This window comes from Meriones unguiculatus, chromosome 6 (genome assembly GCF_030254825.1).
Source record: "Meriones unguiculatus strain TT.TT164.6M chromosome 6, Bangor_MerUng_6.1, whole genome shotgun sequence".
Classification (NCBI taxonomy): Eukaryota; Metazoa; Chordata; class Mammalia; order Rodentia; family Muridae; genus Meriones; species Meriones unguiculatus.
The window spans coordinates 136,249,459-136,267,225 of record NC_083354.1 but is presented as its reverse complement, the minus strand read 5'-3'; the positions used below and the strand labels follow the sequence as shown (position 1 = coordinate 136,267,225).

At 41.0% G+C, this 17,767-nt stretch overlaps 1 protein-coding gene across 4 annotated transcripts in view; it reads left to right on the top strand.

Annotated features, from left to right (window-relative positions):
* Klhl32 (kelch like family member 32) overlaps positions 1-17,767 on the top strand; it is a 210,721-nt gene that overhangs the window by 120,501 nt on the left and 72,453 nt on the right. For all 4 annotated transcript variants that reach the window (XM_060386069.1, XM_060386070.1, XM_060386068.1 and 1 more), the window contains one exon: positions 738-836. In XM_060386069.1, the coding sequence (XP_060242052.1) occupies positions 738-836 (99 nt within the window). The remainder of the gene's footprint in view (positions 1-737; positions 837-17,767) is intronic.

Genomic DNA, 17,767 nt, shown 5'->3' with positions numbered 1-17,767 from the left:
GCAGCAAATAGTTGAGCATAACCAGAAAAAAGTAGATAATTGGTGTCAGCAGATCCTTGAACGATGATACTTGCTATTTCATGAAAATAACTGCATTTTAATTGAAGACAATTAGATAAAGAAAACTTAAAATTGAAGAAAATGAAAGTTTATGGTTTTATAGGGCTTGTAAGTAGAATAATTCCCACCCCACCCTCATAATTCCCACCCCACTCTCATAATTCCCGCCCCACTCTCATAATTCCCGCCCCACTCTCATAATGCCCATCCCACTCTCATAATGCCCGCCCCCGTCTACAATGCCCCGGAAGAGGTGCAAATGACCTGCCCTAAAGCACCTGCTCACTAAACTGTGATTGTACTTGAGTCTGAAGTAGACTTTGAAAAACTAGACCTGATTTGTTCTGCATTTAATGACTGTTGAATGTTAAAAAGCTGCTGTGTTCTTTGAAAATGTTTGTACTTCCTACAAAAACAAAGGAACTAAGCAGAGGTTCAGATGCGGGGAAAACTGCGGGCCCATGTAGAAACAAAAGAATTCACCTGTTTGAGAGGGGGCTGTCTTATGATAACCAGGATAGAAAGAAAGGAACTGACTTTTGTGGTCACAGTTTTAATTCAAATATATGTATAGAGTAGCAATCTAAATTTAATATGGTGCATTTATAAATTAAGCAGTACCGTGTCATTTTTTAAATGTAGCTGATCGCTTTCTCTTTATTGAAAAACAAAAACAGATTTTGTTGGAGCCAGGAGTGATCCAGGATGTGTTGGCGGCTGGCAGTCACCTACAGCTGTTGGAGCTTCTCAATCTGTGCTCCCACTATCTCATCCAGGTATGTCATTACACCTGTCCTGAAGCTGCAAACTGCTCTACCAACTGAGACTTGCTGAAAGAAAAATTTACGCTGTGTGCACATGTGTGTGTATCTGGTGTGTGTGTGTGTGTGTGTGTGTGTGTGTGTGTGTGTGTGTGTACACTCTGGGCTCGTAGTTCCTCGAGGACACAGATAAGAGGATGCTAGGAAGACAGCTGCAGTTTGCAGTTCCTGTGTCCCCTCATACACACGGGTATGTTGTCTTCTCTGCCCACTGTCCCCCAGCAGAGGACTGATTCAGCATCCATGCACAGGCCTCTCCAAAATGAATAAAATGTGCATCCTTGTCCTGATTTGCTGGAAGGTTAGGAACGGCCTCGTGAGAGACAAAAAGAGAATTCACATAACACCATGCTGCTGTGTATTTACAAATGTTTCACATTCATTCCTCACAACAGATCTATACATTAAAAATATGTTGTCTGAGGCTCACAGTGTACCCCGCTGCTGGCCTTCTTGACATTAACAACCTCTCTGTGTCTCTGTCTCTCCTTCTCTCTCTCTCTCTTTCTGTGTGTGTGTGTGTGTGTGTGTGTTTGTGTGTGAGTGAACACAAGCTTGCATGCGTACACAGTGTGTGTAGAGGTTAGGGGATAACTTAAGAGTGACACTTTTTCCCTTCCACCGTTTGTCCCATGGTCTCATTTCCCTTTGCATTTATTATAATATAATGACAATGGAAAGTAATTAAAATAATGAATCTACACACTTCTATTCTAGTATCTTTGTGCATATGACATTAATAAGAAGAAAAAATCATGTTCCTACTTAATTTCTTTGTTTTTCTTTATAATCGTTTTCTCTGATTCTGAATTTGTCTAAATGTGCTGTAAATGGGTCCTTTATCATTCACTTCTGCTATTCATTATGGAGTTTTCAAAGCTCTTTCTCATATGGCATCTTTTTTTCTTCTTCTTCTTTTTTCCTGACGAACCTGGGCAACAGGAATCAGTTCTTCCCAGGGCAACAGTGTGAGAAGTATCACCCATGCTCACCTGAGAAAGAATTTAAATGCAGTATATGACATTTTCATTACTATCTCAATACTTTTAACCCAAGAGTAAATGTTTAACTATTTTTATCTGGTTTACCTTTCTTTTCCTCCCAATAATTTTGAATGATATGGGAGAGCTGTTTTTAATTTCTTTCTGCTAGTTCTCAATGAGAATCACCTAGAAAGTTTACGAGATGTCAGAAGTGTGTGTTTGGCTTTGATACTAAATTGATTTTATTTGACATTTATGCATCAAATGCTACAGATAATAATGAATGACACATACACAGGAATCTGGTAATAGTATTATAACTGTGGAGGAGGATGATAGACAGATATCCTCACACCTGTTGTGTGTATGCAGACATGTTCTCTATAAATAAGAGCTCCAGATGAACACTGGAAGTCTGTGAACATTTTTCCTGCCCTGTCAGATGAAATTTGTTGAGACCTAAGTAGCTGAATTCTCCCATTTGTTTCACTCAGGTCAAAGTGAAGTTTGAATAAAGTTACATTTTGTGAAAAATTATTACTCAGGCTTTCGGTTTCTTTGTTTTCGAGACAGGGTTTTTCTGTGTAGCCTTGGCTGTCCTGGACTCACTGTATAGACCAGGCTGTTCTTGAGCTCACAGAGACCTGCTTGCCTCTGCCTCCCTGAGTGCAGGGATTACAGGGGTGTGCCACCGCGCCCCGTTTACTCAGGCTTTGTAACAGTGACTGAAACTCACAAATGTCCTTTCTTTCTGTTGACCTCTGCCTTGTTGTCAGTGATTACTGCAAGATGTTGAGCTTATAGAAGGGAACTGACTGGACGGCATCTCGGTGTCTATAGAAACAGCCATGCTTTAGTTTCCATTACGCGTGTTGCTTCTCTCAGGGTGAAGTCTTCACACTGGGTCAACCTGCTTTTATATTATGTCATGTTAATGCAGCCTTATAAATCTCCACTCTTTTGGCAGTATTGCTCAACTGAGTTTCAATGTCATATAGAATCAGTTAGCTGGTTCTAATATAAAAAGGATTTTTTAAAATGAAATCTCCCCTGTGCTTAAAATGTACCAGGAAGCTGTGCTCTTTTACCAGTTCTAATGTGCAGGCCATCCTCTGGAGCCTTTGTCCAGCTGGGACTGTAAAAATGCTCACCACTATGATGCCTGCTATGATTTCGTTGTACTGAAGTTCCTCTTGTTTGTTTGGTGAGGGTTGGAGGACTCCTGTAGGAGCCCTGTTCTTTATCCAGCACTCACTTAACTGTCCAAGAACCCTTTGCAGAAGCGCCCTGAGCCTCCTCAGACATTAGCAGACACCTTGGGAACTTCTGGCACATGAATGCTGCAACACCGTCTTCACCCTGGTACCTGCACACCCCCACCCCACAGTCTGTAGCCCACCTTCACTCCCAGAGAGGAAGAGGCAGCTTCAGGATCATAGTGCGGCCCCTTTTCCTCCCTTTTCAGAAAGATCCACAGCCCATGTCTAGTCTGAAATAAAATGTGAGTGACTCCTCGCTCCCTCTTGGTTAGGACGGATTCTGTCACATCAGAGGACAGCCTTGCTTTTCAGCATTCTGAATGCACGAGCTTTCTGTCCCTGTTGGAAACACTGTTAAGGAAACCCCTGGAGACCTCTTCATCAGTGATCAGCTGGACAGGATGGAGGCTCAGCATGGCCACTGCTCACTGAGCCCTTTCTCAAACTCTCCTTTTTCCCAGCTAAATTCTGCACTTTTGTTGTGGTTTATTTTCTGAAGCAGGGTGTCCCAGACTTGCCTCTAACTCTCCCTTCAGTGTGCAAGGGCTACAGGCATGTGTCGTCTCACTCAGCCTTCTCAGCCATTTCACATTAACCACTGAATTTCTCCAACTGTGGTTCTTTTTATCTGTTTTTATTATCTAAAACAATTGTACAATTTAAATACATTTTGATCATATTCTTCAGTTGCCACAACTCATTACAGATCCTCTCTCTATCTCTCTCCCCATCTACCCAACTTCACCTTCCTTCTCAAAAAAAAAAAAACATTGTACGAAGAAAACAATATAAAACACCACTCAAAAAGAAACAAAACAGATAAACAAAATCCCCACCAAACTGTAACAAGATAAAAGTGCACAAACACGCACGCACGCACGTGTGCACACACACATACACACACGCACACACACACACCAAAACAAAACAACAACAAAACTGGAGTTTATTATAAGTTGGTCAGCTGCTCCTGACCATGATGCCTGCCCTGGTCTGGTGGACCCAGGGTTGCTACATTGGAGAAAATTGATTTCCCTCTTTCACAGGTATAAGTGACAGGCCAGTTGTTATCTTTACCCCAGTGGATCGGCTTTCACTCATTCACTCCTTCATTGTTTTAAATATAAGAAAATAAAATGTAATAAGATAAAACAAATACTAACACATCAAGGTTGGACAAAACAAGCCAACAGATGGAAAGAGCCCAAGAGAAGGCCACGAGTCAGAGACCCACTCATTCACTCGCTCTGGAATCCCCTCAAATCTCTAACCTGGAAGCCATAATGTGAGTGCACAGGATCTGGAACAGTCCACGTAGGCTCCGTGCAGGCTCCGTGCAGGCCTCAGTCTCTGTGAGATCATGTGAGCTTTGCTCGTGCTGAGAGGGCTTTGTTTTCTTGGTGTTCTCCATCCCCTCTGGCTCTTGTGTTCTTTCTGAGTCCTTTTTCACAGGGTTCCCTGAGCTCTGAGGGAAGAGATTAGATGGAGGAGACATCCTACTTCGGTCTCTCACTCTCTGCACAGTATCTGGCTGCAGGTATTTGTTCCCATCTCCTGCAGGAGGAAGCTTCTCTGATGATGGATGAACAAGACACTGCTCTACGACTATAGCAGAATATAATTAGGAGTCATTTTATCACTGCATTTTTCTTTTTATTTAGACTAGTATTATTTAGTTTTGTCCTGGGACTCTGGGCTGTCTGTTCTCTGGTTCTGGGTAGCCAAACAGTGTTGGGTATGACCTCCGTCTTGGGGAGCAGATCACAGGTCAGATCAGTTGCTGGCTGGCTGCTCTCACAGACTTTACGCCAACATTACGCTAGCACGCCTTGCAGCAGGTGCACAATGGTCTTTCTGAGTCTGTGATACCTCACTCAGGGTGATTCTTTTCCTAGTTCCCTTTATTTGCCTGCAAATCCATGGTGTCAATTAAAAAAAAACAGAATAACAAAAAAACAAAAACCAACCAAACAACAACAACACACACACACACACAAAAAAAAAAAAAAACCCTAGGACTCCATTGTGTAAATGTACTACATTTTCTCTATCCAGTCTTCCGTTGAGGAACATCTAGGTTGTTTTTAATTTCTGGCTTTTATGAATAGAGCAGCAGTGAACATGGTTAAGCAAGTGTCTCTGTGGTAGGATGAAGGGTCCTTTTGGTGTGTGCTCAAGAATTATAGCTAGATCTTGAAGTAGACCCATTCCTGTCTTACTGAGGGATCACCACACTGATTTCCATAGTGGCTATGAGTTTGCACATTGCAATGGATGGTGTTCCTCTTACTCCACATCCTTGCTAGCCTGAGCTGTCACTTGTGTGATCTTAGCTGTTTTGGCAGGTCTAAGATGGAATCTCAAAGTAGTTTTGATTTGTATTTCCCTGATGGCTAAGGAACTTTTAAGTGTTTGTCAACCATTTGAGTATCCTCTTTCAAGAATTCTGTTTGAATCTGTATCTCATTTTTTAATTGAGTTATTTGTTTTTCATGTCTAGCTTCTTGAGTTCTTTATATACTGTGGATATTAGTTCTCTATCAGATATATAGTTGGTAAAAATCTTTTCCCATTCTGAAGGCTGCAATTTTGTTGGAATGATGGTTTCCTTTGCTATGCAAAAGCTTTTCAATTTCATGAGGTCCCATTTATTAATTGTCAATCTTAGTGTCTGTGCTAGTGGTGTTTTGTTGAAAAAGTCTTTTCCTGTGCCAACGAGTTAAAGGCTATTTTCCACATTCTTATCTTTCAGATTCAGTGTATCTGGTTTTATGTTGAGGTCTTTGATCTCTTTGGAGTTGAGTTTTGTGCAGGGTGATGAGAATGAATGCATTTGCATTCTTCTACATGCAGCCAACAAGTTTGACCCACAGTATTTGTTGAAGATCTTATTTCCAGTGTGTTTTTCTGGCCTCTTTATAAAAAATTATGTGTCCATAGATATGTAGATTTCAATTTAATTCCATTGTTACTGTGTCTGTTTTGTACCAATACCATGCTGTTTTTATTCTATAGCTTTGTGGTACAACTTGAAATTGGGGATGGTGATACCTCCAGTAATTGTTTATTATTATTATTATTATTATTATTATTATTATTATTATTATTATATCATCATCATCATCATCATCATCATCATCAGGACTGAACATGTCCTCTTCCTTCTCCTGTGGCCTGGCAAGGCAGTCCTGCCAGGGAAAAGTGATGAAAAGCTGAAAGTGAGCCTGTGTCTGATACAGTCCCCACTTCCCTTACTAGAGGACCCATATGAGGCCTAAGCTGCCCATCTGCTACATCTGTGTAGAGGACCTTGGTCCAGCTCATGCAGGGTCCTTGGTTAATACTTCAATCTCAGCAAGACTCTATGGGCCCTGGTTAGTTGGCTCTGTTGGTCTTCTTGTGGAGCTCCTGTCACCCCAGTTCCTTTTCTCTTTGGTAGATGGCTGTTTTATTATATTAGTCTATTAGTCCTACTGATCCATGATCATGGGAGATCTTTCCATATTCTGATATCTTCTTAATTTGTTTCTTCACTTACCTTAATTTTTATCATACAAGTCTTTCACTTGCTTGACTAGAGATATCACAAAATATTTTGGGTTATTTGAGGTTACTGTGAAAGGTGTTTTTCCCCCCCTAATTTCTTTTTTTTTAATTATTTATTTATTATATATACAATATCTGCATGTATGCTTTCACATCAGAAGAGGGTGCCAGATCTCATTATAGATGGTTGTGAGCCACCATGTGGTTGCTGGGAATTGAACTCAGGACCTCTGGAAGAGCAGACAGTGCTCTCAACCTCTGAACCATCTCTCCAGCCCTCCCTAATTTCTTTCTCAGATTGTTTGTCATTTGTGTATAAGAGAGCTCCTGATTTTTGTGAGTTAATTTTGTATCTAGCCACTTTTCTGAAAGTATTGATCAGTTACACGTGTTTCCTAGTTGAATTTTCAGGTCACTTATGTACACTATATCATCTATAGCTAAAGATACTTTGACTTCTTCTTTTCTAATTTTTATCACTTTGTCCTTCAGTTTTGTTTTGCTCTAGCTAAGATTTCAAATATTATATTGAGTAGGTAAAGAGAGAAAGGACAACATTGTCTTGTTCCTGATTTTAGTGGAATTGCTTTGAGTTTCTTTCCGTTTAAGTTGATGTTGGCTATGAGCTTGCTGTAAATTGTTTTTATTATGTTGAGGTAAGTCCCTTGAATCTCTTATCTCTCCAGGACTTTTATCATGAAAGGGTGTTAGATTTTGTCAAAGGCCTTTCCTGCTTCTAATGAGATGACCACGTGGATTTTGTCTTTCAGTTGTTTTATGATTGATTACATTTATCAATTTGCGAATGGTGAACCATTCCTGAATCTCTGTGATAAAGCCTATTTAATAATGGTGGATGATCTTTTTGGTAGATTCTTGAATGGTTTTTTTTTTTTTTTTGTGAGCATTTCATTGAATATTTGTACATCAATATCCATGAAGGAAATTGGTCTGTAATTATCTTTCTTTGTTGAGTGTGTGGTCTGACTATCAAGGTAACTATGGCCTTGTAAAATAAATTAGACAATGTCCTAATTCATTTAGCATTGGTATTAGCTCTTCTTTGAAAGTCTGGTAGAATTCTTTGCTAAAACCAACTGGCCCTAAGCTATTTCTTTTTTGGAGAGGGAGTGTGATTGGGAGACTGTGTTTCACTGGGAGTTACAAGTCTGTTTAAATAGTTTATCTGATCTTAATATAACTTTAGTAAGCAGTATATATTGAGGAAATTATTCTTTTCTTTTAGATTTTGCAGTTGGGCAGAGTACAGGTTTTCAAAGCATGTTCTTTTGATTCTCTGGATTTCCCTGGTGTCTGTCTTTATGTTCCCCCCCTTTTATTTCTAATTTTGTTAATTTGGATCTTCCTTCTCCCCTTTTTAGTTAATTTGGATAATAAAGTAATAAATGTTATCTTTCAATAAAGATAGGATTTGTTGGTTTTCTCAAAGAATCAACTTTATTTCATTGATTCTTTGTTTTGTTTGTTTGTTTCTATTTCATGATTTCAGCCCTGAATTTGATTACTTTTTGCCGTCTGCGTTTTTTGGGTGTGATTCTATTCGTTGTTCTAGAGCTCTCCAGTGTGCTGTTAGGTTGTTAGTGTGAGACTGTTCCGGTGTTTTATGGAGGCAGTTAGTACAGAACCTATTAGAACAGCCTTCATTGTGTCCCATCAATTTGGGTGTGTTGTGTGTTCATTTTCACTGAATTCTGGAAAGTAATTTCTTTTGTAATTTCTGTCTTAACCTATTTTTCATTTTAAGTTGATGTTGAGAATAATGGGGGAAGGGTGTACAAGGAGAAGGACTTGGAGGAAAAGAGGGGGACTGAAATCAGGATGTAAAGTGAATAATTAAAAAAAAAAGAAACCTATGAAAATACAAACAGTGGAATGAAACCAATAAAACCACTCAAAACCTGAAAGTGCTTCATTCTGTTAGAGTATTCAGGGTTGTGGTAGGGTTGCTGGGTTCCAGTGAAAACCTACTGTCCTGGCTGTTTTGGTTGTGTTTTTACTATGGCATCTAGGCATCCGGGATTGGAAAGATTGTAGTTCTAGGGCTGATAATCTGACCTTCTCCTTTTTAGGTGGTGCTTTTGTTTCCTCGCTAGTTCTTGGTAGAGTTTGGCAGCTGTGTGTTGCCTGTAGGAAATCTCAAGAGGCCCTGATAGGTATGGGCACGGGGTTTCTAGGTAAATTGTGGGTTTGGGGTATTGTGAGCTGACACTCAGGAATGGGCATGGGCTGGGGTTGTTGGAGAGGCTTCAAAAGAAGAAGGAAAGCATGGTGTTCCACCAGGATCTGCTTATTTAGTCCCTTGGAAATGGGGCAAAGAGCGAAGAGATGTCAGAGAAGAAGGTCTGCTACAAAGCTGGAGATGAGACTAGGGGATTAGACTTGGAAGAATAGAGGGAGAGGTGAAGATCTGTCATTGGCCTACTTACTTTCCTGGCTAGAGTGGCCTGTGGGTTTCCATGGAGCTGGAGGCTTGGACAAACCAAGGAGTGACGGGAAGGGAGTCTGGAGAGGAAGATTGACTGGGGATGGGGGTCAGAGGGAAAGGGAGGCCGGGGCAGGCGTTGTACTGCAGAACTGGCCATAAGACTGGGGATTTAGTTTGGAGGATCTGAAGGACAGGTGGAGATCTGTAACCAGCCTGCCTGCTTCCCTGGCAGGAGTGGTCTGAGGGGTCCCAGGGAGGGCCTACTGGTGTTGGGGTCTGGGGTAAAGCAAAGGGAGGAAGAAGGGAGGTTAGGAGGGGAATATCTGAGCAGTCCACTGTAGTCTGCAGAACTAGGGATGACACCAGGGATTGGATGTGGAGGAGCTGAGGAAAGTTAAAGATCTGGAGTTTGCCTACCTGTTTTCCTGACCAGAGTGGTTTCCAGGAAGTGACTGCTGGAGTTTTTCCACCTAATGTCATATCAGTGGTCAAACCCTCTGTATTCTAACATGCTGTATTCTAACATGTTCTAACATGTTCAAACCCTCTGTATTCAACATGTGCTGCTGATCTGCCTGTTAGCTCTCCATTCAGATGTTTCCACATGCCCAGTTTTAGTGTCAGCCTCACAAATATCTCACACCTGGGGCTGTTCTCTCCCGCTGAACCTGTTCTGTTGGAAAACACTCACTGCTCTGTTGAGAGGGTGACTGCTGGATGCGTTTCCTGTTCTCAGCCTCTCTCCAGGTCAACCCACATTCCCTTGAGTGTCACTACCCTCCCAGGGAAAGGAGCCAGCAAGTGCAAATGGCCTGTTAGTGCTTAACACTTTATAAGGACTCACACGTCCACTCTGCCCCGTAAGTCAGGCAACGGTGTTTTTCTATGTATGTGTGTATGTGTGTATGTAGTATGTAGATTTACTTTAGAAGTGGCCTCTAGCTACCTGTTGGTATATCTCAGTACATCAGTACATCTTAACATATTAGTCCACCTCCAAAAGTCTTTTTTCTTGTCTCCGTGGCCGGGCTTATACTTTCCCAGTCTTCTCCCAGCCAATCCGCCTTTTGCAGGACCCTAAGTCAAATGTTATGTGTGGGGACATGCCTTTAGAGAAGTCTGGTAATAGGAGCTCCCTATTTGGCCTGGAGCAGGCCAAAGCTTTCGGTTCTTTTTAGATAGTAGGGGTGGAGAAGCACAGGTACATAGACAACCCCCAGCACACAAACACACGCCTTCCTCTGCTGAGCATTCCATATATCAGGGTATTAACCATGGATTTGTGTTGTGTCCCCTGGAAGTGACCCATTAGGAGCTACCTGCTTTGCTAAGGGTGTTTTGTTGTTGTTGTTGTTTTGGGTTTTTTTTTTGTTTTTGTTGTTTTGTTTTGTTTTTTGTCACTAGCTTTCATACGGTAGAAAATTCTGTAGAATTTGTCCTCTCACACAGTCCTACATTCGGTTGGTGATGCATTCTGTTGCCAAATGAACAGTAGCATCCTTTGTTTCCCAGGTGCCACGGCTTTTATAATGACATGAGTAATAAAAAGAGCACCCTGTAGGCTCTTCCAATAAAGCCACCAAAGCAGGCGTAGGAACAGCCTGCCGATATCTCCTCGCAGACGGCAGGTGGCAGTGTGAATCCACCAAAATTCAGTACTTCAGTTGAAGCAAAAATCAGGGGGAGAATGGAAAGAAAAATTATTTATTTTGCTACATATTAGTCTTCTGACCCAATCAGTAAAAAAGTCATTATTCACACCACACTGGGCAATATGCATTGTAATTTTTAACAAATAATAGGAAACTGTTAATGTGTTCACAGGAAATGCAGTTTTGTCTCAGGCTTCTCTGGTCATTTATCACCGCACTTTGTGAAATCACTCATTTGTTCTAATTTGAATGTAAATGACTCTAAGGTTTTACAAATAAGGTGACAGGCTCACATAAATGTAATTGCGGGGTTCATCTCCTTCTTTTATATATCACTCATTAGGTTATGAATTAAATACATCGTATTAAACCAGGGGCATGTCCAATGATGATATTGTAATGGCAAATTACTCTATGCTATTAGAGGTGTATTTTTTATTCATGGACATTAATTTGTCATTAAGCGGCATTAGTTTAGCACTTTTATGTGAAAGACGTGACCTGCAAGAGGAGCCAAGCTGCTGGGTTCTGAGAGGAGAGGACTCAGGGGCGCGGGTGCCGCATTTCATCTCTGAGGGAAACAGAGTATCTGTTTCTTATTTTGTGTTCTTCTTTTCCGAGCATTCCATTAGTCACTTCCGCAGGCTGAAGCTGCTCCCTCTCCGGTACACACCCCTGGAGAGCCTGGTAAATAAAGCCGAGGTCCTCCTGCTAGTCTTCGGGGAGCTGAGGGCTAACCAGAGAATCTTTAGGGTAGACGGCAGGTCCCTACGCCACTTCCCATGTCAGGCTCACCTATCATCCTCCGTCTTCACTTAATGCGCACTGAGTGAGCTACGCACAAGACTGGGCATTCTTCCCTCTTTGGAGAAGGTATGAAGATGAAGGTACGAAGAAATTTATTCCCTCATGAGAGCTTTCGGGAGATTTCTGGATAATTTTGTTCCTGCTTTTCTAAATAACAGTCTGTGGTTTCTCCTTTAATTAAGAAAAGATTTTTCTAGTTCCAACATCAGGAAGCACTGGTCTCTGAGATACACCCTCCAAGACTGACAGTCTCCTCAGGTAGCATTTGAATCATCCTCCACAGGGTTCAGCATGCAAAAATAAATAAATAAATAAATAAACACCTTTCTGAGCTTTTGCCCTGGGAGGTCTCGGGTACAGGACCAAGGACCTCACTTTCCACCAATTTCAGATCTCCTTTCCCTTCCTCCATATTATAGGAACTCGGTATGTGTTGAGGGGACAGAAGTTATCTTCATTCAGTAATTTTTATCTGCTTTTTAATATTAATATATTAAGTGATGGTATGAAGATTGTATAAGCAGCTTTCCATTAGTTTTACCTACTGAATATATTATGTTCAGTTGGAGATACTTCCTACAGTGACTGAACTTGACAGTGAGGAGCTTATATATTTTACAGGGTTATAATGGATTATTATTTTTTAAACTAAATAAAGCAGCAATGACTTATTAGAGGATTTCTCTTCTAAACAATGTATTATTATAGTTTTAATTATTAAATTAGCAGTTTTGCCTAAGTATATAGTGGGTATTCTGTACAAAGTAATTTATCCTCAGGGTTGAAAGTTGTAACCCATGCTCATTTTCTCTAACACTGAGCTGTTTTTCTGTTAGAGGAGACAAATGCGTTCGCCCTCATATATATTTAACACGGCCGTATTCCAGTGCACTAGCTGTCGGCCGTTCCACGCTTCCCTGAGCTGACACCTTGTGTTTGCGGCATGTTAAAGTATAACTTTTGAAAAACATATTATAAATAGTTTAATCTTTTGGATTCTTTTTCAGTGAAAATGATTAGGAAAGAGAGAAATGTATCAAATCCAAGTCATATCCAACTACTTATTATTTGTTCTAATCAGAAATTTCGCCACCTAGCTTGGGTAATCCAGAATTTCAGATTTGCCAAGCATAATTCATATTTGGAATAGAAATGCATCATAAGATCTTCAGTAGTCATTTCAAGATCCTAATTAATTTTTTATACGCTATTGTGTTGGCTTTCATTCTCAATGCCCACACCAAAAGATGCCAGCAAGTGACCGCCCTGTGGGATGCTGTCTGCCGAGAGCCATTTCAGAATTTTAATTTGTTTTGTGGGTAACCTAGGATTAGTATACCTTCTTTGTGAGTTCTTAAAGAGAGGAAAGAAATCTTGAAGGACTTTCTTAAATTATCTGTAGTTTCCATTTTAAGCTAACTATTGCGAACTAGACAACAAACAAAACCAAAAATACCCTGCCTGTCCCCAAATATGATTTTGTGTACTTTTTTCTCAAAACTAAAAATTATTTTAATATTTTATAGATGCTGTTTTTCGGAATCAACAAATAAAGCAGTCAAAAATGTATCACACTTTCTTCCATTATCACTACTTGAAATTAAAGGTGGTTAAAAGAAAACCCGTGTTTCCTTTGAGATGCTCATTCTCTCACCCTCTCCCAAGTGCATGTGTGCCTACTCATTGAGGTGTGTGCCCTCCTCTCTGACACTCACACCTTCAGCTCACACCTACTCATTGAGGTGTGTGCCCTCCTCTCTGACACTCACACCTTCAGCTCACACCTACTCATTGAGGTGTGTGCCCTCCTCTCTGACACTCACACCTTCAGCTCACACCTACTCATTGAGGTGTGTGCCCTCCTCTCTGACACTCACACCTTCAGCTCACACCTACTCATTGAGGTGTGTGCCCTCCTCTCTGACACTCACACCTTCAGCTCACACCTACTCATTGAGGTGTGTGCCCTCTTCTCTGACACTCACACCTTCAGCTCACACCTACTCATTGAGGTGTGTGCCCTCCTCTCTGACACTCACACCTTCAGCTCACACCTACTCATTGAGGTGTGTGCCCTCCTCTCTGACACTCACACCTTCAGCTCACACCTACTCATTGAGGTGTGTGCCCTCTTCTCTGACACTCACACCTTCAGCTCACACCTACTCATTGAGGTGTGTGCCCTCCTCTCTGACACTCACACCTTCAGCTCACACCTACTCATTGAGGTGTGTGCCCTCCTCTCTGACACTCACACCTTCAGCTCACACCTACTCATTGAGGTGTGTGCCCTCCTCTCTGACACTCACACCTTCAGCTGCTTATTGCAGCCCTTGCCTCCTGCGTTGCCTGTGGCCTCAGTCTCTCTGCCGGTCAGGAGGGAGAAATCCTTCTTCATCTCCAGTTACTACTTTCCTTCCTGCCAAACTGATGCTGGCGTTTGTGCTTTCTTACCCTGTGTCGCACATCTTTCATCATATCTGAGTGTGAGCCTTTTGTTACCGGCCCTGTGTTGTCCCTGCACATCTGATTGCTCTGCCCTGGCTCCCCTTCTTTTTCACTTCCTTTACAAGATCTTCTTCTTGGCCCACCTCTTGTGCTCGCTGAAGCTGACTCCACTGTGGAGGTCATCTCAGCTCTAGCCATGTGTTCTGTTAGCATTTCCGCTGGACGCTCTACATTCTGTTCTGGACTGTCTTCAGCCCATCCCACATCCTTGCTCTTCTCCGTTCTGTTAAGGCACTATCATTGCTTTAGTTACCCCAACCAGAAATCCTGGTCTTCAGAAATGTAAGTTATCAGAAGGACCTTTACGAAGCCACTCCTCCGTGGGTAGGTTTTGCTTCACATGCCTCGGTCACCCAGACTTGAAATCTTAGACTGCTGCAAGAGTTTGTGATTCGTGTCAACTTTGTTGACTTGGCCTGTTAGGTCTTCTGGCCGGCACTGACGTCACTGAGGTCTGCATTCTTTCCCTTGCACTCTCTTGCAGTAATTCAGCCGTACTCCCTGCCTGGAGTATTATTGCAACAATATTGCACGACTGTTTTTAATCTTCAAAATCATTTCTTTCCCTATAATCTTATACAGCTTTCTGGAGTTGGTGGTCTTTCTCGTATATCCTTTATCTACTCTCTCTTCCTGTACTCTTAGGATGCCACACTTTGGCACCCGCAATCCCGTCTCCTGGATTCATTCTTCCGGACATTCTGCAGATATTTGAGTGGAACTCATGCCAGAGACCAGGAGTCCCCGTAGAGTCCCCCACCCCCTGTGGACAGCATGCCATGTTCTTTTCATACACACGCTGTTCCATTTCTCATTCTCTCTCCTTCTTTTCTATTCCTGTAACGTTGTCTTAATCCAGGCCCTAGTTACTCTCCAGACTAAAGAAACTTCTTACGAATTAATGAACTTCACTGTTACTGCAGTTCTTTCTCCAATGTTTTATTTGATTGATTTTTAAAAAGTAATTTTCAATCCATTAACTTTTTTTTCAAATAACTCATGATATTATACACTTGCTAAAGTAATTTACTATTTGATTCTCTGTAGCCTTTAGTATAATGTGCATTCCTCTTAGTTTGGCACACAAAGTCTGTGTCTGTTCCAAAACTCACTACCTCTTTAACCCTATTTTAGTTTTGACTGTCCAAGTGCTCTGTGCAGTCTTTGCAAATTTTGTACATTTCCTTACAACTTTGTGCAAACCCCCTTTTGTGTGAGCTGTTCTTCCTGTTGTCATCTTTTGAGTTCCTAACACGCTAAATACTTGGCTTCCATGTGTCTAACTTTGCCAGAGCTGACCAGATAGTGCACGCAGTACCAGTCAGGTGCCCTCTTTCCTCGTGAGGAAGGCTGGTCACAATGTTTCCGGGAGGCTGGTCACAGTGTTTCGTGTTTACCTATCTATTTTCCTCTTGTGTTGATTTGCTTATCTTCCTGTGACTTAGGTGCATACCTGAAAGTCACGTGACCAAAAGTCAAGTGACTTACTCTTTGCCCTTCACTCATAGTCTGTGAGTAGATACAGCGTTCTTTAAGCAATTTACTATTTTTGTGTTGTTGAAGGATTCGGTAAGATGGTGCACACAGTGGCTCCTGCAACACAGATTCTGCACCAGTAGATGCTCGAGAAACAAGAGCCGACATGGTGGGACACTTTCCCTGTGTCCACATGCTGAGTAGACAATGGAGAATTTTAAAGAAACATTTTGCAGCTCCTGGGGACTGAAGCCAGCATTGTTAGCTCCTGATCGTGGCTATATTTTTGTGCCCCTCCCTACTAAAATTCTAGCTTACTAAGAAACTTACCCAGAGAACAATATAAAATTATTCATGAGCCTTAGATATTATGCATACAATTGATTATGAAAATGTACCAGTAACCTAATTGCAGAATTCCTCTGTTATATAACACAAATATATTTAAATGTCTTCCACAACTGCCAGAATTAGAGCATGCTTTTTTCTTGTGCTTTTTGAATTGCTAGTAATACTTTGTTTTTATTTAATCAAAGCATATAAAATATATATTTTTAGCATATGACTATATAGTTTTTAATTTTTTATTTTTTATTATATTATATATTTCACTTTATATCCTTGTTGTAGGCCCATCCTTCCTCCCCTCCCAGTTCTACTCTCCTTCTTTCCCATTTCTCCAGCCCCTTTTCCTTAGAAAAGGGGAGCTCCCTTTCCCATCCAGCCCAACTCATCAGGGCTGAGCATGTCCTCTTCCCCTGTGGCCTGGCAAGGCAGTCCTGCCAGAGGAGAGTGAGGAGAAGCTGAAAGTGAGTCCCGGTCTGATGCAGTCCCCACTTCCCTTCCTAGAGGACCCACATGAGGCCAAAGCTGCCCATCTGCTCCATCTTTGTTGGGGATCTATAGAAACAGACTGGTGGATCAATGGACTTGAATAGAAGACACAGAAATAAACCCACACACTTATGGTTACTTGATTTTTGACAAAGGAGCCAAAACCATACAATGGAAAAAAGATAGCGTCTTCAACAAATGGTACAGGTATAACTTGGTGTCTACATGTAGAAAAATGCAAATAGATCCATATTTATCTCCCTGCACAAAATTGAAATCCAAGTGGATCAAAGACCTTAATATAACACCAGATACACTGACTCTATTAGAAGAAAAAGCTAGGAAGAGCCTTGATTTCATTGGCACAGGAGACAACTTCCTGGACAGAACACCAACAGCACAGGCTCCAAGGTCAACAATCAATAAATGGGACCTCAAGAAACTGAAAAGCTTCTGCAAAGCAAAGGACACTGTAAATAAAATAAAACAACAGCCTACAGACTAGGAAAATATCTTCACTAAACCTACCTCTGACAAAGGGCTAAATATCCAAAATATATAATGAATTCAAAAAAATCAAACACCAATAAACAAAATAAGCCAATTAAAAAATGGGTCACAGAACTAAATGGAGAGTTCTCAACAGAGCAAACTCAAATGGCCGAGAAGCACATAAAGAAATGCTCAGCGTCCTTACTTATTAGGGAAATTAATATATAGTTACTTAAGGCTACTTAGAAATACTTACATGCTTGTATATAAATGTATATCTGTGTGTATTTGTTTTTGTGTATAAATATATACAAATATATATTTATACACAGAAATTACCTGGGTTTACATTATTTTATCACATCAGAAATATATCTGATCTACATGGTCAATGAAATGCTTATTTTTTTTAAACAATTTGACTTTATCTTATCTACTCCAGGGTAGTATTGAGAAAACTCATCGTCCCTTTACATACATGATTATAAACATGCTAATTTTTCCCTGCATGATTCATTCCAAGACGATTAAAAGTTGGGCTGATTGTATCTGTTAGTTTGTTTTAACCTGTCCCAGGCCCTGGCCACATATCTCTGCTAGCACCCCTTGTGTTGTTTCCTAGACTCCTAAGACAGTCCTTTCTTGCTGCATGCGTTGGGGAGTCACGTAATATCTTGATTTATAACTAGGTTGTAATCCAAATAGGAAACAGGTGGAACCACAACTGGGTATGGTGCCTTGGATATTAATGGCTTGGCTCAGCCGTGGAATTTCTAAAGCTGTATACACTTTTTTGTCTTAATTATGCATTCATTAAAAGCTTTTATACCCAACAGAATAAAGTAAATATTTTTTGATCTCCATAGTGTGCTCCCAGACTGTA